Genomic DNA, 20,731 nt, shown 5'->3' with positions numbered 1-20,731 from the left:
GCTGGTGGTTTTGGGTTTATGGTTCTTCAGTAAGGCAACAACGAAGTGCTTTGCAAATTATTATCATGTTAGACCTGATCAACATGACATGCTGTTGTCCACCTTCCAGTTGCCTCTTCATTATTTGTAGTTACTAGTCTCACAAGAAATGTGAACGCACACCCAGCATTTTGTGTAATTTCATACTATAACCAAAGTGGAAAGGGATGAGATAATTTCTTGAAATTTGTTTTGAGGCGAAATTGCTCGTCCAATTTGATTTGGGTAAAAATAAATTTGACCCGAATTGCAAGTGCCAGATTGCCTGGAAAACTCATTTTTTTCTCTCACTCTGCCTCTGTCTCTGTCGATTCTCGACGGGCAAATAAAAAAAATTCTAATTCCTCTGAACTTGAACCTTTTGAAAATTGGGGTCAAATACCAAATTTTTAATTGATTTGCTCATCTCTAAAAATGACATTAGGAAAGTGGAGAAGAGCTCCACCCTGTACTGTGTTACATGTAGTCATCTTAATCAGACAATTATAGTGGTAGGGCAAATGAAGATAAATGATAAAACTCATAATTATTGATTGTCATCTGCATGCAGCTGAGAGAATCAATGATTTGGATGGTAAAATTGGTAAAGATACTCTAAATGCCACTCATAGCAGCATTTACATCTATACAGGGCATTGCAACAAACTCAAGTTGTGATGGAATATGTTGGAATTGATGCCAAATTATTTTTTTTTACTATCATCTGGCCAAATAAAATAAAGGGAGCGTTGGCAGTTCCTTGTGTTCTTTTCATACATCATGTATGGAAAATGTAGCCCAAGATAATGAAGCCTTTCAGATTTGTTCTGTGCATGTGGTGCTGCTGCAACTTTTATGAAATTAATTTCTTGATCTTACCAGTTCCCCTTCTGTTAGATCACGGCGCAGACTTGTTTAGTGTCCCTCTCGTGGATTACAATACAGCTCTACCACGTTCTGCATGTGCTCAATGTTGACACGTTGGCCAATCTTCCTGGTTTCGCAGTTGTGTACCAGACATTCCAATATAAGAAACATATATATTTAATGTAAACTATTACTATGTTACCAGTTTTGTTATGTATGTGTACTTTTTAAAGGCCTTATTAAGTATGGCAATGGCTGCTTCTATGGTTCATATAAACATTCTGTGCATTTTCTATTGTTATAAAATATTAAAATCTCTCCTATCTGGGAAAAAAAGGATGAGTAACTTGAAACCACATTTTCCTCCAGTGTATACTGAAAAAGCTCAGTTACTTAATTGATGTGGACTGAAAGCCAGAAATGTGTGCACAGAGGCTCATCCGTGAGTAATTGTGTGTCTGCAGCTCTGATGTTCCCTATAATATTTCCTCACAGTAGGGGATTTATCAAATGTACTGCAGACTGCCATAAAATTGGTATCAGTCAGTTTTTTTCCTTCTTCTCTTTTAATTCTAAAAGCACCCACATATTAAGCAGGTTTACTCTAAAGCTTCATAACAAACAGTTGCCTATATCCCTGCCATGTGAATTGGCAGCTATCATGGGCTCGTCAATTGATTTGTGATGTTCCAGCTGTAAAATATGGTTGAGTTGAATCCAACTGCCAACTGGCAGCAAAATGTACAAAGTTAGTACAGTTGAAAAAAATTATATGTCCATCAAGTTCAAGCAAGGAATGGGAGGGGATGTGGATGAAGGGAAGAGAGGTAGGAAGCAAGAAGTCTGCACATTTTGAAGCCTTACCCTGTTACTGCTGTTACCACATCCAGAGGTGACTATTTCACAAATTCACAGTGAAGTAGAGGCAGTGCCCCTTGTCTTTTGAGGGGATTGTCTACCATATTTTTGATATGCGCTATTTATATATTTATACAAGTTAGTTATGTGCCCCCTTAGATGCCTCCTTCTTAAGACTAAGTAAATGTCCTGATAGCTAAGACCCTTTATTCCTCTTATCAGATTAGTTGCTCTTTTTTGTACTTTTCCAGCTCCAGGGCATCCTTTCTATGGATTAGTGCCCAGAATTCAACTGCATATTCCAGATGAGGCCGCACCAAAGCTTTTTAAAGTGGTAATATTATGTCCCTGTCCTGTGAGTCCATGTTGCTTTTGATACATGACAATATTCTGCTGGCCTTAGAAGTAGCTGATTGGCACTGCATGCTGTTTTTTAGTCTAGGATCTACAAGTACACCCAAATCCTTTGCTCCTAGTTCTACTCCACCCAGGACATATGATGCATGTAAATTATTTTTACCCAGATGCATAGCTTTACATTTATCCACATTAAACCTTATTTGCCATGCAGATGCTCAAACACTTAGAAAGTTCAAGTCAGCTTGTAGTTTATGGACATAGACATACCTTTACCTATTAAATTCCTATGAGGGACAGTATCAAATGCCTCTCCAAAGTCCAAGAACACGACATCCACAGTGGCTCCTCTGTCCAGGCTTCTACTCACCTCCAAATCAGGTTATTCTTCTGTCCTTGGTGAATCCATGCTTGCTATCACTTAATGTTATTTACCATTATTTAACTTAATGTTATTTTTGGTCACATTATCAAATACTTCTGCATATAGTCCCTCAAGAGCCCCTCAAACATTTTTTCCCACAATAGTCTGTAATTAGTTGACAAAGACCTAAAAACGTTTTTGAAATCCCTAAAAATTGTGAACAGCAATAACTGAACTGAGTTCTTGAAGAACTCTTGTGTCTAATCTATCTAGACCTAGATCCTTATCATATCAACATTCAGCCAAGGCAGCACCATTTAGTAGCTCTGTTTTTTCTTGATCCCCCAGTGGCCATCTTCCCATTACTATTATTTAGAGGGCCTACACTACATTCAGAAAGTCTTCAGACCCTTTCATTTTTTTTCATATTTTGTTATTTGTTATTTTTGTTGCGGCCTTGTGCTCAAATAAAATTTCATTTTCTCCATTAATCTGCATTCAATACCCCATAATGGTGAAGCAAAACAGAATTTTAGATTTTTGTGTTAATTTATAAAAAAGGAAAAATAAAATGTTGCCACTTATAATTTACCTTTGGAGACCTCCCATTTCTCTCGATCCTCTTTGAGATGTTTCTACATCTTTATTGGAGTCCACGTGTTGTAAATTCAGTTGATTGGACATGATTTGAAAAGGTACACCCCTGTCTATATAAAGTCTCACAGCTGACAATGTAGAGCAAAAGCCAAGCTACGAGGAGGAAAGAACTGGCTTTAGGGCTCAGAGACAGGATTGTGTGGAGGCACAGATCTGGAGAAGGATACAAAAAATGTCTGCTGCACTGAAAGGTCCCAAGAGCACATTGGCTTCCATAATTCCTAAATGGAACAACCAGGACTCTTCCTGGGACCCCATGGCCATTTACATTGATTACATGGCCTAGTTGCAGCTCCTCCGAAGTGAATGGGGCTGAGCTGCAATACCAAGCACAGCCACTATACAATGTATGGCGCTGTGCTTGGAGAGCTGCTAGGAGCTGGCTGCGCTCACCAGAGCTTCGGTGAACACAGCAGCTCCCTGAAACAGCTGATCGACAGGGTTTCCAGCACTCAGACCCCTGCTGATGTGATAATAATGACGTGTCCTGAGGATAAGTGATCATTTATCTTTCCCTGGATGACCCCTAACAGCTTTCCCTGTGTAACTGTCCATATAGACGTAACTGAATCACTGACTAGGTCCACACTAGGTCCACGCGATTAGGAAATCGCTAAATAAATGAATAGATATACTGAAATTGTCCTCGGAAAGCCATATATAATTATGTGCTCAGCTCCTCCTGCTCTATTTCATGCTGCTGACACTACTGCATATTAAACACGACAGGTTCGCTTTAAGTGTGTCTGTTCTTAATTTTATTTTCTACTGAACTTTTAATGTTTCACTTCAACTTTTAAACTAAATTAAATTATCGCCAGACACTCCAAAATTCTAATTGATCTATTTCATTAACCACTGACATATGATGTATCTATACAAATAAAGTTTGAGCCAGTGGAATATGGTTTATAACAAAAGATGATTAATGCTAACTTTCCAAATGTGGCTAGACATTGTTAATATACTTTCCCGTCTAATGTGAGAGGATATTGAAATAAATGAATGTGTAGTGTGAAAGTAATGCCTTATTAGTTTAGAAATCAATCTTGATGGAGGCTGGATGTAGCGGTCACTGCACGGAAATAAGTAATGGTTATGAATCCATATTTGCAGTTCTATTAAGACTTTAGTACATTTATGGAAATTTGGTGAAACCATGCAAAAAAGTGAGCTTGGCCGGTGAAAAGATAAAGTCCTCCTTAATGTATTTGTTACAGGAAATGTATTAGTCATTGAAATAACTACATTAAGTCCTTAATATTAATGAGGCAGAACTGTGCTTTTCAAATGGGTACAAGTTAGTGGTATAAAATTTGCAGAATAATGCAGATATTTTTATTTACTCATGCACAACGTCTCAGCCCTGGTTACTGGAAGAAGTATAATAACAAAGTCAGTGAATATTCAGTGTACTATATAGCAGCATTACATCAATTGAGAGATTAAAGTGTACCTCCAGTGATCCACCTCAGAATGTCTTACTATATGCACCTCAGGATTCACTTTTCCAATCTTGAATTAAAAAGTAAGCCTTGGAAGAGCTTCTGTCTTGGAGGTAGCGGCATGACGTAGGACGCGTCTGAACACTGGTCCCTTGAGGCTGGCCACCTCTGTACCTGCCTGCTGAGTAAGATATGTGGGACCAGGACCGTACCTTCGGACTACCGCTTGCCGCTGTATGATTTACCATCTGAGCCCATGCGGATGCGGTGAGCGAGAAATTATGGAGCCGTGTGGAGATTTGGCAGTGGATATACCCGAAACGGAGGCCTCGACACCGGAGTGACCCCAGTCGTACACTCACCTTGATTGCATGACTATCTGCCTTGGGAATTGGGACGAACACTCAAAATTTGGGTTGACCACGCAAGATTCCTCGAGATGAAGAGCAGACCCGCAAAACATTTTCTCATCCGGATGAGTATACCGTAGCGTTTGTGACTATCTGTTATAGTGTGAGCTTGTGTTTTTTGTATCCTGTGGGCCTGCTTGGCCAGCTGGCCCAGTAATACATCTTTGACAGTCGTGTCGGGGGCTGTAGGTGGACGCAGCGATTTGCGTGTATGACCCTGTATCGTATTGACTGGGGCCTGGCGAGAACTCAAGTCCTCCTTTCTCTTTGGTTGTGTGTTTCAGGCCCTTCTCAAATGAGATATTAATCTCTCTGTTTATGCTACACCATTATCGTACAAGGAATTAAGGATTGAGCCGGGTACATCACTAGACCCTCTCATTCCTGTATCAGACCAACAGGTTAAGACGGATAAATCATCAAATGATATATCCTTCTCACTACACAATATCACTACTCACTCCCTATCTCTGTCTAGCCCTGATGCTTTTTTAGCCCCTCCTCCCAGTTTAAAGGAAAGTCCTTTTTTAGACCAGATATCACCTCTGATCACCAAGCAACATTTAACCACTCCAACCTCACCTCCTCCGAGGATCAACTTATCCAGCACTCAAGATCTCAATACATTAATCTCAACAGCGAGCTCCATTCATGTCACTCCCAGACCACTTCTAACCTCGACAATTACACAATTTTACACACCAATCCAGAGTACAAGAAAAAGACAAAAATCTGTCACAGAGGACGTAGAGGAGGCCGAAAGAGACATGCCGGTCCCCAAAATGAACAGACCCAAATTGTTACCCCCAGTAATTACCCTACCAACACAAAAAGACCTACTAAGAGAGAAAGGGATCTTGAATCTATCTAGATATTTGTTAAAACCATATGAGATTGAACTACTTAGTAAAGGACCATCCTTTTGCCCCTCAACAGAGCCGGACGTTTTTGAACCTTTCATTGATTTAAATAAATTTGTCCATAAACTTACACTCCAACGCCATTTCTCCATAAGAAATTAATTTACCTCCAATAAAGTGATACCAACAGAAAACCAATCATCACATTTCTCTTCGTTAGTTCATCCAGTATCCCAACTAGAAGGTTGATATACTGCTAGCATCACCCCTCTTAAACCACCATTGAAAAGAAAATCGTCTTTTTATCCCTTGGAGAGTAGAGGCCCTCATATTGAGAGCTTCTATAATATGGTTATGGATGCGTTTAAAGATACTTTTTCCCAGTTGGGTCCATCCAACCAGCTAACCTGTATTAGTAGGACCAAAAAGAAGGAGTCCACTCTATTGGTTCCGGGACCCAATAACCTAAACCGGAATCTTCAGCTAGCTCTTAAGAATTTAAAAAAGAATCGGGACATAGTTATAAAAAGTGCTGATAAGGGGGAGCAATAGTTATTATGGATACCACATATTATGAGGCTGAGTCGGCCAGAATTTTGTCGGATACAGAGTATTATAAGGAACTCAGCCATGACCCTACCAAGGAATACATCCAAATACTAAATGGATTGATTGATAAAGGACATCAAAATGGCGTGATTGATAAAAAAGAAAAAGCATATCTCAAAGCACTACACCCTTCAATAGCATGCTTCTATTTTTTTTACCTAAAGTACATAAATCCCTTCAGTACCCCCCCCCCCCTCCCCCCGGGCGGCCTATCATTTCAGGGATTGGCTTACTCACGCCCAATTTATCTGAGTATGTTGATGGCCTACTTCAAAAATACGTCATTTGTTTTCCCTCCTATCTTAGAGATTCTGCCCAATTAATCTGCACTCTAGAACCTTTTGAGTGGAGAGATGAGTACATGTGGGCAACTCTTAATGTTACAGCACTCTATAGTAATATTGTACATTCACTAGGCATAAGATCAGTCAAGGAGTTTATTGATGCAGATATTCTTATGCCACAGACGCAAAGAGATTTCGTTTTACAATGCATTGAGTTAATTTTATATCATAACTATTTTATTCACAATAACACTTTTTACTTGCAACAAAAAGGTACAGCAATGGGGACCAAATTTGCCCCATCATATGCTAATCTCCTGATGGGGGCCTTTGAGAAACAGATCGGTTTCCTTTGCCACCCCAACATCGTATTCTATAAACGATATATAGATGATATTATTTTAATTTGGAATGGTGATGTTGAGGATCTGAAGTCTTTCATAAATATTGTTAATACAAATGATTGGAATCTCAATCTCACTCTAGAATACCACCCGAGGGAAGCCGTTTTTCTTGATTTACATTTGAATAGTGTCAATCACAGAATTCTGACAAAAACTCATTTAAAAAATGTAGTTACAAACAGTTACTTAGATTTTAAAAGATGTCACCATCATAAATGGAAGAGTAACATACCCTTTACCCAAATGAGACGTATTAGGCGGAACTGTACTGATAATAGGGTAATGAGGGAACAAATAGACCTTGTGGGTGATAGAATTATCACCAAGGGTTACCCACCCATTACAACTTATTGAAGAATCAAAAAATAGAGTTCTGAAGGAGACACAAAGTGCTAGTCTTAAACCAAAAATCTGATTAACCCCTATGTGCACAAACCAAGTCTTATTACAAGATACAATTCTAAACATAAAACCATAAGACAGATTCTCAATAGGTAACTGGCCGATTTTACAAAAAGACCCTATTGTAGGTAAACACATCCCCCAACAACCGAATCTGATTTATCGTAGAGCCAAAACACTTAAGAATATAGTAGCCCCTCTTGTCCAGGGAAAGCCGGTGAGAAGGCTACTCCGATATGCCATTACCAAAAACTAGAAAATATCAAAGGTGCATTTAAATGTGGAGTACGAAGATGTAAGTGTTGCATTATGTTACAATGTGCAACAGGTTAATTCCAACTACCAGCATCTAACAACAAAATCATCTTCAAACACCACATGAATTGTGGTACAACGAACGTTGTATATCTACCTTTGTGCCCCTGTGGTCTTTATTATGTGGGTCGTACCACCCAAACCCTAAGGGAGCGCATGAATGAGCATCGCTCCAACATTAATAGAAAAATCACAACCCATAGTGTATCACGACATTTCACTCTAGAACATGAGGGAAATTCGGCTACCCTAAAAATTATTCCTCTGGAACATGTATCGTCTTCCTTTCAGTAACTTAGTCTTAAAGAGATGTTTTGGATATATTACCTTAATACATTTTTTTAGGTATCTTTTAACTACTATCAAGCGACTACAGTAATATAATTTTTAAATATTTCGTGGTATTTTTATATAATCTTATCTCATTTTACACAGGATGATTAAATACCTTTTAATAGTTTTAATAGTGTCAATATTATTAACTATAATATTAGGGCCAACAAAATTTTTTCTTTTTATATATATTTCCCCTCTTTTTTATTATTCTAAATGTTTTTTATTCATGTATATATGTATATATATGTATTTATTAATTGTGATACCATCGTGCGGATGTATGCATGTACATGCTTGTTTTGGGCATGTATATGTATGCATATATGGGGGACATATATATCTTTTATAGTTTTATGAGATATTCTGGTGTCTATGTATAGCTATGTATTTTAGGTGTATATTAATTTTCGGCTTATATTTATGAGCATCTCATATGGTTTTATTCTTAAATGTATTCATACTAGTCCCCTTTTGGGTTGTATAATGACTCAATTGTATTGTCTAGTAGAGAAATTCGTGCCACTTGCGGTTTCTTTCCTTTATCGCCGGACCGGAAGTCCATCTCTGCGGTCCAGCGTGAGGCGCACAACAGGAACCGGAAGTCTATCATTGCGCATCGTGAGGGAGGAACCGGAAGCTTTCAGTGCGTCCCAGAGTGGAGCGCTTGCTGGGCCGGAAGCTCCAGATGCGTTCCAGGGTGGAATGCATGGTAGACCGGAGTTCGGCTTCCGTTCCTTCTTTCAATTCCCTAAAGCTGCGGGAGCACTTTTGCAGGGAGCGGTCTATTACTTCCAGCGTCCCATGTGTTCACCCTGGGCCCCAAAAGACATCTAATTGTCGGTTTTACAGCCCCATATTAAGGGCCACCAGGTAAAGACTACTGTTATTATATGCATATGTCTATCTGTACCTGCTCCTGATGAAGGGATTTGCATACCCTGAAACGCGTTGAGCCTTTTTTATGAGCCATTTATCTACATTAAAGAAGCCAAAGCCTTCAACAATAATACTAAGGTGAAGCCTTTTTTTCCATACTGGGCAACTATCAGGTTTGAAGACTCTACAGGCGCTCCTGGCTGGGGGTTATTGGTTGGTCTATGCTGGTGTCTTGAGTTTATCCAGCTGGATGCGGCAAAAGCTTTTGACAGGGTGGAGTGGCCCTTCCTTTGGTGGGTAATGGTGAGGATGAAATTAGAGATCATTTTTATTAAATGAGCTCATATGCTCTACCATCGCCCTACGGCCAGCATTAAGATCAATGGAACAAGCTCAGAGGCAATCTACCTACATTGTTGGTACCAGGCAGGGATGCCCTCTGTCCCTACTGTTATTTGCTCTCTTTATGGAACCTTAGCTTGTAATATCAGGGTGGCAAAGACCATTAAAGGATCTGGAGGTAAAGGGATAGGGGACAAGATCTGTTTATATGCAGACAATATCATTATTTTTCTGAAATCAGGATGGAATGGCCTATCCTCGGTGATTGAAATTATTGACGATTATGGATCCCTGTCAGGGTATAAGATCAACTGGGAGAAATCCGTACTCCTTTCTCTGAACCGAACAGCACCTGATGATGTAACTAAAGTACGGTGCTCTCGACCACTGATTTTATAGAATATCTTGGAATTAGGATTAGCGCCAACCTACAGAGTTTTTATATGCTTAACCAATATTCTAAAAAACAAAAATATAGCAATATAGCGAATATTATGTAATAATTATGTAGTAAGTCAGTGATAATATCTGACACTGGAAAAGCTGGCTAATAACTCAGTGTAGATCGCAAGTTATTATCCAGCTTTCTCAGTGTCGATTTTATCCCTGAGTTATTACCCAGCTTTCCCAGTGTCAGATATCATCCTAGTGTAGGTTACGAATATTCTAATTGTGAATTTTCCATGCAAAAGGCTACACTAATAAGCTTGTCATAAGAATCAGTCTAATATTCTTGTCAGAAAACTATGAAACCAATAGAGGGCACAAAAATTAGAAAGGTTATTGAATATTATGTTGGGACAATCGGAAAACTTTTTGTCGCCCTAATGATATTGATCTAGGTGTGCAGGTCCACCCAAGCCATCCAACAGATGTAAAATAACTTTGAGGTTCACTGGTTCTCAGTCAGATGAGAGCTGGTTTGGAATATCTCATAGTGCACAAGGCTGCCATTGTAAGGTATGCTGACTAAACCTGTCATCTGTCTCATGGATAGATTGATAGCTTGTACATACCTGGCTTTTGGCATATAGCCTTTGTGTGGTTGTCTATTGTATGTTGTACATAATAGGAGTCTAAGACGCATCCAGCTATCCTCTTAATGCTATTTCCAAACCATTTTGATGGGGTTTCCATCAATGTATAACCTTTTTTTATGAACCAGACAACCTCTTCTCTACCGAGCAGGGGGTGCCTGGTTGTCTCTTATTGACTTCCATTATACTCGGGTGCTCGGCCGAGCACACCAATATAGCAATGTGAATACGCTCACTCATCACTACATACATCAACTGTACTATACTCCTATATCCTTATCCAAGATGTTTAGAGATAAAAATGATAGATGTCTGAAATGCCATGGAGAAGCAGCAAGCTATTGCCACCTACTCTGGAACTGTCCATATATTCTGAATTTCTGTCAACAGATATATGCTGAATTAGGAAGCAACACGCCGCAAAGATTGACACCATGCATAAAACAATCAATATTTGGCTTACTCCCCAACAGTATTAAATCTAAACAAGATAAATGTAGATGGATAGTGGGGCTCCAATTAGCAAGAGTCCTGATAGTAAGCAAGTGGGGCTCTAAAAGAAACCCCGAAATTATGGAATGGAGAACTCTGATGAATAGGTCAATGATATATGAACGCATTCTCCATCCGGACTAGCTGTCTAGGTTGGGAGTTCCACCGACGATGACCCAGGGGTTGTTTTAGGGGGATATGGGGGAGAATATAAATGAAAATTTTTGTTAATATGTAGAACAATTGATATCTATGATATTTAATATTCTCATTTAAAATTATTTAAGCTATGTATTTTTTTATGTCTGATTTAATTTAAAAAAAATTTAAAAGTAAGCGCTGTTTGCTATTTACACACACTCCATTTAAATATTCATTTTACTAAAGGCTGGAGTAGGAGAAGACTTGAATAGCAGCCCTTTAATTGATCCCTGCTGAGAGAGACACAGGAAGTAAGACATAGATATTGTAATGGTCAGTGAATGGTGGATGTGAACCCACTGAGACAGCTAATTGGTTTGGCTTTGGGATAGACCTAAGGGCGTTATCCTGGTTTTCATCCTTTAAACCCTGTACAGGGATCTGGCATTCGCTGCAGGACAGCCACCAGGCTGCTACCTCTTGAAATAGTCCCTGTGTAGTTGGCAGCTGACCCACGGGGGTCAGAGACACCGGTTCATAGCACAGAGGGAACAGGCAATACTCGTAGTCAGGAAACAGGCCGAAGTTAGGGCATGCAAAGTTCATGTGAATCCGTAAAAAAGTTTGGGGCAGTCAGCTAAGGGCCAGTACGGTAGACAGGCATCAGAAGGTCAGAGTCGTTAAACACGAGTTCAGTACACAGACAGACAGAATAAGTACACCTTCACTAGGACTAACAAGTTGGAATACCTATTGTTTAGACATCCTCCCCTACAGGAAATTGTCTTAACTACCCTGAGGCGGCCAGTCATAAGCTGGGGAAGATTAGGGTGCACACGCTGGCGAACATACAGAGGACACAAAAGAGGAAGCCAGGGCCTGCAGCACAAGAGGATCCACTGGACTCCACCAGCTGGGTCTGCTGGATACTGTGAGGCAGCAGCAGCATGGCAATAGAACTTGCTAGCTAATAAAGTCCTGTGATTACAGCAGAATCAGCACTGATTCAAGCAAGACTCTTGAACATGAGAGGAAGGGAGGAGGAATAGCAAAGATAACGTGCGCTATTAGGCTTTTAGAACTAGTGACCGGTGAGCAGGCTGCAGCTTCAGTGTGCAGTAGGATTTAACAGCATTGTGAAGTTTATATTATTCATTGGAAGCATACATCTAAGTACTTAAAGGGAACCTGTCAGCAGATTTCATGCTGCCCTAATCAAAGGCAGCATGAAATGCTGACAGACACCCTTAGGACAATGAATTGTATTTTACAGTGAAATGATGTGGTGTTTCAAACATAGTTTCAAAAAGTGCAAGGTGTCGGAAGAAGTGGCTACTGGGTTTCCCCTCTCTGGCTTCCGCCGTCCATTCTGGATTGATTTACAGGTCTTCCCTATTACCAGGGAGAATTTCTCTGAAATGTCAGAGTGATTCATAGTAGAGCGTACTTTGTTACAATGGGGTAGCCTGACAGTATTTTTTGCCGCCTAATATTGTGAATTAACTGATACAAATACAGTGTTGCATAAATATAAAGTACATACAGTATGCCTGTATGCAAAATAATTAAAGGGAGTCTGTCAACAGTTGTGACCATGCTAAACTCCTACCCACACTAGGTAGAAGCTGGGAAGTGCAATACAAACATACCTGTGTAAAGCTTTTAAACCAGGAGTAATGTAAATATGAAGATTTATTCTGCCAGGTTTTTCTTGCATAAGTGCACTGGAGGTGGAACTGCTCTGTGAAGTGCTACATGCATTGACCTCTCCTTTGCTGTGAATTACACCTGTAGCATTCAACCAGGAGGTCACTACAGCTGTCACTCAGAGCAGAGGGGCGGGAGTGTGAAGCAGCTCAACGACTAGAGTATCGCACAGTTCTGTCTCCAATGCATTTGCAGGAGCAGATCCCTAGGATAGGTCAACAATATTAGATTGGCGTGGTCCACCTCCAGAGACCCTCACCAATAACTTTTTCTGTGGTAGCTTGGGTGCTATAACTACACAAAAATGCCCTCAATGACGTTAATGTGTAATGTTTAAAAAAGTTTAAAAAAATGTATTTTTAAATGTATTGTTTTTATTTGCAAATGTACGCTATAATAAAGTTTTAGAATGCATTCCCTATTTTGTTTTGATATACAATATGTATATCTTGGATACCAAGGTCACTGTGGTGACGGCAATGGTTTTCTTCATTATATACTTGAATGTTATAATATATATATTGTAGGAAGGCGCAAGGGGCTGTTATTGATGGAAGGTATGTGTCACCGAGATTCCTGGCTCCGTGAGGTAAGAGCTGGTAGTTTTAAGTGTAAGCGGCAGCTAGTGCTGACTGACACTGTTTGCTGTTAGTATGGCTGTAAAGCCGATTCAGGCCGGCTCTTACTGGGAGTAGTTAAAGTGCTGGGTGGGTGGCTTCTCCCCACGCTCCAGGCCGGGTCTTTTATGGCCTATATAAACCCCAGCCAGCAGTCTCAGCTGTGTGTGGTTTATTCTCCATCTGACAGAGAAGCTGGGGAGTCTCTGTGTTTTAGGACCTGTGAATTTGTGCCTTGCTAAAGGGTTGAGAGCCTCATGCTGGGAAACAGGCCCCTAAAGCCTGCTGTGGACTGCGGGTGGAAAACTGCTAGCCAGGTGAAGATTTTGTTCTATGGACATTGCATGGTGTGAACAAACACCAAGACTGTGAACGGTCATTTTGTTTTTCTTTATGTGTGAATAAACACCGAACTGTTTAAGTTTGTGATTGCCTCTATACTGCCTCTGCTAGCCTGTCTACCAGAGCAAAACCCCACTATATATATATATATATTTTAACTTTTTACTTAATATATCCCCTTGAAAGACCTCTGAGGGACATAAAGTCTGTATCATTTTTTTTTTATTTTGCTGTCTTCCCCTGAAATCCATTGGAGCCCATGAAAAACTGCTCCTTGTCCTGTCACAAGTCATTGGCTGCTCAGGGTCTGCTGAGCCCTGCTATCCCCAGGGGACCAGGGAACCCGACTATCACGTGTCTGCTATGGCAAATAGAGTAGGCGGCGGCATTGCTGTTTCTTCTATTCACTGCATAGCGCTCATTGAGCACTGAAGAAAGTAGTGGTTATAAACTTCTTCTGTCTTCTAGAGGGTGGTAGAGCTTTGAACCCACACCATACATTTAGAATAGTGCAAGTTTAAAGCCCAAAAGCACACATCATATACTGTATGTACAGTGTGTGGTCATAAACAGGTTAATACACAGCATAGGATCATGATATTCATTGACTCACTTTAGTTTTGAATGTGTCACATCATAATAATTTGAGAGGCACTATGGTACATTAGCTGTTTTAAATGGGAAACGTCCTAGGGAAATGTTTTAGTCTCCTTAATGGTATCAAAATCAGAATGTTATGGTATGCCACTATTATTATGTAATTATGCTGTAGATCTACAATATACCCTGCAGGTTAGTCCAAGTACAGTAATGGTGTTATGTTCCTAGATTATAATGGAAGCGATCAGATGGTATTGTGTGATCTTCAGGAAGCAAACCATAAACGATAATAGAATTAGCATAAGTAGTAAATAAAATGGGTTCTCTAGTTCTTGACTGTCCTCATTTATGCCATATTCACACAGTCAGTCTTCAGTCAAAAAAGTCCATCAGTGATTCTGAGCCAAAACCAATAATATAAATCAGGCACTGAATCATTTTGGCTATAAAGCGTGTGACTTGCATATTTTAAACAGTTACAATTGGACCATGAAGGGATTAGGTCCTGGGTGGTGGCTAGGACATAATCATAGGCTTCAGTCAGAGAGCCAGTGAGGACCAACAGAAGACAACCACATTTGTAGTTGGAAGAACATGTCACTTCCTACTAGGGTCTATCACTTTTTGTGTTTTTTTTTACCCTATCATTTCAAGCTATCTTCCTTATATACCATATGACAGAAGGGGATACTTTGCAACTGCATATAGACAAAGCATGGGCAGTCAGAATAATTTGCTTTGGTGGGTTCAAGATACCTCAGTGTGACCACATTGTAGTAGGAGATTAGATGCGAAAGCAGACTGTTACTCTAGATCAGGCATGGCCAACCTGAGGCTCTCCAGCTGTTGTAAAACTACAACTCCCACCATGCCCTGCTGTAGGCTGATAGTTGTAGGTAGCCTGGGCATGCTGGGAGTTGTCGTTTTGCAACAGCTGGAGAGCCTCAGGTTGGCCAGCCCTGCTCTAGATTATGTGCTATTTAGGGACTAATGGTGGCTGAGTGGTTAGCACTGTATCTCAACCCCCTGCATCACTGTGCTCCTGGGTTCTAATTTAGCTAAGGACATCATCAGTATGACGTTTGTATCTTCTTCCCATTATTACATGAGATTCCTTCAGGTACTTTGGTTTCCTCTCACACTCCAAAAATATGAGGAAAAAAATCCTTCCCTACTCCAAATATGACAGTTATGTCCATGTGTAGATTATGACCGTAAGAACAACAAAAATGTATTTTAAAAAAAATAGTGTGGATTATTTTGTACAGTGGATTTAGTAGGACAACTTTTTATAATGGATATGAAAGAAAATAAGGGGGGGGGGGAGGGGTTATCCGATGATTGATGTAAAAAATTTAAAATCTAGTACATGACAATCTCTAACAAAGCTAGAACCAGCCCTGTACCTCACATGGATCCAGAGCTCGCCCCATGCATTACTGCAATTGTTCTGCCAAATTTGTTTGAAGCAGGCAGCTTAGGGAACATGTTCCTTCTCAGAGGGCTTGTCCTGTCTGCTGCAGCTGTTGGCACTTGAAGGATGGAACTGAGCAAGTGCTTCCATCGCAATGAGCAGGACATAGAAATTAGAAAAAGAGCAAACAGCAGGTGGCGCTATACAAATTTTTAAATTACATGCAATTACAAAAGTATTCAGGTCCAGATGCTGGCTTGAAAACTGTAGATTATTTTTCATGGAACAACCCGTTAAAGTATAGTATGTGTTAGTGGTTAATGACATTGAAATAAGCCATAAGAATGTATTTATTGTATCTACAGTGTAAAACATTAACGTATTTGAATATCTGCTTCTCCTAGGAAGAATTTCTCTAATGGCCAGGATTCCTTGAAAAGACAATGCTCCACCACAAGCAGGACGGTCACACTCACCCCACAGGCTCTTAAGCACATATGGGTCCGGACCGCACTGATAGAGAAAGTGCTGGATAAAATTGTACAGTATATTGTAGATAACAGCAGGTAAGATAACTGGTAGAGAGCTGAACATTGTATTAAAGGAATCAGGAAAAAAAGCTTAGGCTAGTTTCACACTAGCGTTAAACCGTTCTGTAGAGGAACAGCCTGCCGGAGTTCATCGTATCTAGCACAGACGGATACTACCTTTCCCCGCAGGAGCCCATTGACTATAATGGGGCCCGTCAGGGATCTGGCCACTAATGCTAGAATTCGGCTGGACAAAAAACACCCCTCATGTGGTCATAAACTGCTGTATGGGCACACGGCAGGGCGCAGAAGAAAAGGAACTCCACATGGTTTTTAGATGCCATGTCCCATTTGAAGCCCCCTGATGCACCCTTACAGTAGAAACTCCAAAGAAGTGACCCCATTTTGGAAACTAGGGGATAAGGTGCCAGTTTTATTGGTACCTTTTTTGGGTACATATGATTTTTTGATCATTCATTATAACACTTTATGGGGCAAGGTGACCAAAACATTGGTTGTTTTAGAACAGTTTTTATTTATTAATTTTTACAGCGTTCACCTGAGGGGTTCGGTCAAGTGACATTTTTATAGAGCAGATCGTTACGGATGTATACTTTTTCTTATTTATTTAAGTTTCACACAATAATAGCATTTTTGAAACAAAAAAAATATTTTTCAATGTATCCATGTTCTGAGAGCTATAGTTTTTTAATTTTTTGAGAGATTTTCTTATGTAGGGGTTCATTTTTTGCGGGATGAGGTGACGGTTTCATTGGTACCATTTTGTGGGACATAGGCCTTTTTGATCTTTGATCACTTGGTGTTGCACTTTTTGTGATATAAGGTGACAAAAATTGCTTGTTTTGACACATTTTTTTTTTTTTTTACGGTGTTCACCCGAAGGGTTAGGTCATGTGATATTTTTATAGAGCTGGTTGTCACCTGAGGGGTTCGGTCGAGTGACATTTTTATAGAGCAGATTGTTACGGATGTGGCGATACCTAATATGTATATTTTTTCTTATTTATTTAAGTTTTACACAATAGTAGCATTTTTTAAACCAAAAAAATTATGTTTTAGTGTCTCGATATTCTGAGAGCTATATTTTTTTTTTTGAGAGAGATTTTCTTATGTAGCGGCTCATTTTTTGCGGGATGAGGTGACGGTTTTATTGGTACCATTTTGTGGGACATACGCCTTTTTGATCACTTGGTGTTGCACGTTTTGTGATGTAAGGTGACAAAAATGGCATTTTTTTACAGTTATTTATTTATTTATTTTTATGGTGTTTATCGGACAGGGTCGATCATGTGATATATTTATAGAGCCGACCGTCACGGACACGGCAATACCAAATATGTCTATTTTATTTTTTCTATTTTTAACTTTTTTTTTATTCCTTACTTGGGTAATTTTTTTTTTACATGTGAAACCTTTTTTTTTATTTTATTTTTTTAAGACTTTATTTTTTTATTTTGCACTTTTCGTCCCCCATAAGGTTATACAAGACCTGTGGGGGACATTTACTTCACTTTTTTTTTTTTTTTTCACTTTTGATTTCTCCTGTAACTGGGGCTGACATAGTAGCCCCAGTTACAGGAGAAATGCACCCCCCCCCCCCCCCCCCCAGAGAGGCTATACAGCGCTGTACAGCCTCAGAGCAGGGCTGATCGAGGTCTCTGAATGACCTCACACAGCTCCTGCACTCTCTGGTCCCGGCGATCACATGACCGCCGGGCCGGAACAGGAAGCGCTGTGAGCACTCGGTGAGCGCTGTGTATACAGCGATCTAGAAGGCAGGGACACCTGGGCACTGTCCCTGGCTTCTCTAAGGGTTGCCCTGCTGTCACTGACAGCGGGCAACCCGATCAGCAGCTGCACGATTAGCGTGCAGCTGCAGTTTCTGAATGGACGTTCAGGAACGTCCATTCAGAAATAAAGAACCACCTCCCGGACGTTTTTAGTCTATGGGCGGACGGGAGGTGGTTAATGACACTGTTGGAAAAAGAGACTTCTACTGCTACTTCTACCCCTTCCTTGCTGCTCCCAGGTGGCATCCTGGGGGCAAAATTCAACTCTGAAACACACACCCCTCACTAGGGCTGGATTACAGACTTACTGAGGACCTCCATCGCCACTGTTACAAGACACAGTATAAGACTAAAAATACAAATATTTTATAACAAAGAGGGGAAGTACCCCTCAGCTCTTTTACAAAAGCTATGTTTGTCCTGGTCTCCCTGACCCCTACCTAGCATGGGCAAAACTGCTGACAGAGCCCCTTTAAGGCTACATGTATGTACACGTGCAGCACGGTAGGTGAGCAGAAGGGGAATGTTATTCTGAATTACAGTGCAGACTAATATGCCATTGTGGGATTGTGGTAAGCCAGTTGGTTCCTGCTTGTAATGGCTGCTATTAGTGGATGTTATCCAGCATCTGTCCTCTTTGCAGGATGACTCATTATTTCTGAATAAAGCATAAAAAGACACAACAAAACAGTTTTAATTTTCCTCACGTCATATTTTTCCACATTGTCACCATTTTCAGCAGTAGTTCAAATACTGGACAAACATTAAAGTGACCTGAAACCAGTGCTGACCAATAACATGAAGAAAAAACAGCACCACGATCACTAGCTGCACACATCGACAGGATAGCCTAGCATTCCGTGCACTCCCCACGTCACACACAGCAGTGGCACCCCACTATTTTCTTTCCTCATGTTATTAAAGGGCTTCTGTCACCCCCCAAAAGTCATTTTTCGTTTTTTAGCTACTTAAAATCCTTATACTTCGATTTTTCAATATATAGTGCTCTTAGCCTTTTCGCTCACTAGTTTATTTAAAAAACTGACTTTTATAATATGTAAATTACCTCTCTACTAGCAAGTAGGGCGGTTACTTGCTGGTAGCAGCCGCATCCTGCTTTAAAAAAACGCCCCTTCCTCCTGTTGATTGACAGGGCCAGCGATCGCTCTCGTCTTCTGGCTGGCCCTGTTTGTGTTCAAAATCTCGCTCCTGCGCTGTACCGGTCTTCAGTCGGCGCAGGCGCACTGAGAGGAGGACGCTCACTCGGCTGCTCCTTCCTCAGTGTGCCTGCGCCGGGTGTAGATGTGACGTCACCGGCGCAGGTGCATTGAGGAAGGAGCGGCCGAGCGAGCGTCCTCCTCTCAGTGCGCCTGCGCCGACTGAAGAGCGGTACGGCGCAGGCGCAAGATTTTGAACGCAAACAGGGCCAGCCAGAAGACGAGAGCGATCGCTGGCCCTGTCAATCAGCAGGAGGAGGGGGCATTTTTTGGAAAGCAGGATGCGGCTGCTACCAGCAAGTAACCGCCCTACTTGCTGGTAGAGAGGTAACTTACATATTATAAAAGTCTGTTTTTTAAAGAAACTAGTGAACGAAAAAGGCTAAGAGCACTATATATTGAAAAATCGCTGTATAAGGATTTTAAGTAGCCAAAAAACGAAAAATGACTATTGGGGGGTGACAGAAGTCCTTTAAAAACAGCAGTTTTTATAATACACTTTATGAAATGAATGTCCATACAGTATATAAAAAGTGGAGGTGATGTGGAGTATGAGCATATACAGTATATACATAGTGGAGGTGATGGCGGACAGGGAGGGTGTACAGTATATACAAAATGGAAGTAATACGGAGAGTGAGGGTATATAATCAAACCTGAATAGAATTTTGAGTGATTCACTCATCTCTTTTCACTACATTAATTTTGGTTTAGAAAACCCAAACCGTCTGTATAGACTGTCTCTCTCTATATCTTGGAGACCATCTAGTTTTTACGATATTGGACAGCACGTTTATTAACTATTTAATCCAAATGTCCTCTCTGGTGGTGCGGCAGTGGAACTGAACGCTTTCTGACAGGTTCTTCAGTTGAATGCAGTCAATCACTGGAGGTCCAAGCCGTGGAGCAAGCACCCTGTGATCCATTTATCACCAAGGGGCCCTTCTCGTAATAAAAAGGATTGTCCAAAGTGGCCAACTCTTCTAGGGAACAAAGTTACTCATTGATTGAAGTTCTTTGCCTCAGTCATGTAAAAGCAGACTCTCATATTGAACAAGTGGACCAGTGTGTTAGAGGGGATGTGCTTACACGGTCACCCATGTCAGATTCCATTGCCATGCAAAGGGGGAGCCCTATGCAAAATCTGAAGTAATATTGCATGCAAAACACATTTCAAGAATTCTAAATCTAAATTTCAGGAATTCTAAATCTAAATGGAACTTATCATCATGAAAATGCAGTGTAACCTGCAGGCAGCATGTTATAGAGCAGGAGGAGCTGAGCAGATTGATATCTGCTCAGCTCCTCCTGCCCTATCAGTGACTGACAGCCTTCCTTCTATGACTGTATACAGAGACAGCTGTCAGTCACTGATAGGACCGTCTCCTGGGCTTCAAAGCCCAGAATGTGCAGGAATTT

The 20,731-nt window shown here is 40.6% G+C and overlaps 1 protein-coding gene across 2 annotated transcripts in view; it reads left to right on the top strand.

The window, feature by feature from the left end:
* SGSM2 (small G protein signaling modulator 2) overlaps positions 1–20,731 on the top strand; it is a 393,993-nt gene that overhangs the window by 241,670 nt on the left and 131,592 nt on the right. For both annotated transcript variants that reach the window (XM_044286961.1, XM_044286963.1), the window contains exon 4: positions 16,159–16,320. In XM_044286961.1, the coding sequence (XP_044142896.1) occupies positions 16,159–16,320 (162 nt within the window). The remainder of the gene's footprint in view (positions 1–16,158; positions 16,321–20,731) is intronic.

This window comes from Bufo gargarizans, chromosome 3 (genome assembly GCF_014858855.1).
Source record: "Bufo gargarizans isolate SCDJY-AF-19 chromosome 3, ASM1485885v1, whole genome shotgun sequence".
Lineage (NCBI taxonomy): Eukaryota > Metazoa > Chordata > Amphibia > Anura > Bufonidae > Bufo > Bufo gargarizans.
Note: the sequence above shows the minus strand (reverse complement) of the source record. Positions and strands in the feature narration are given on the sequence as shown.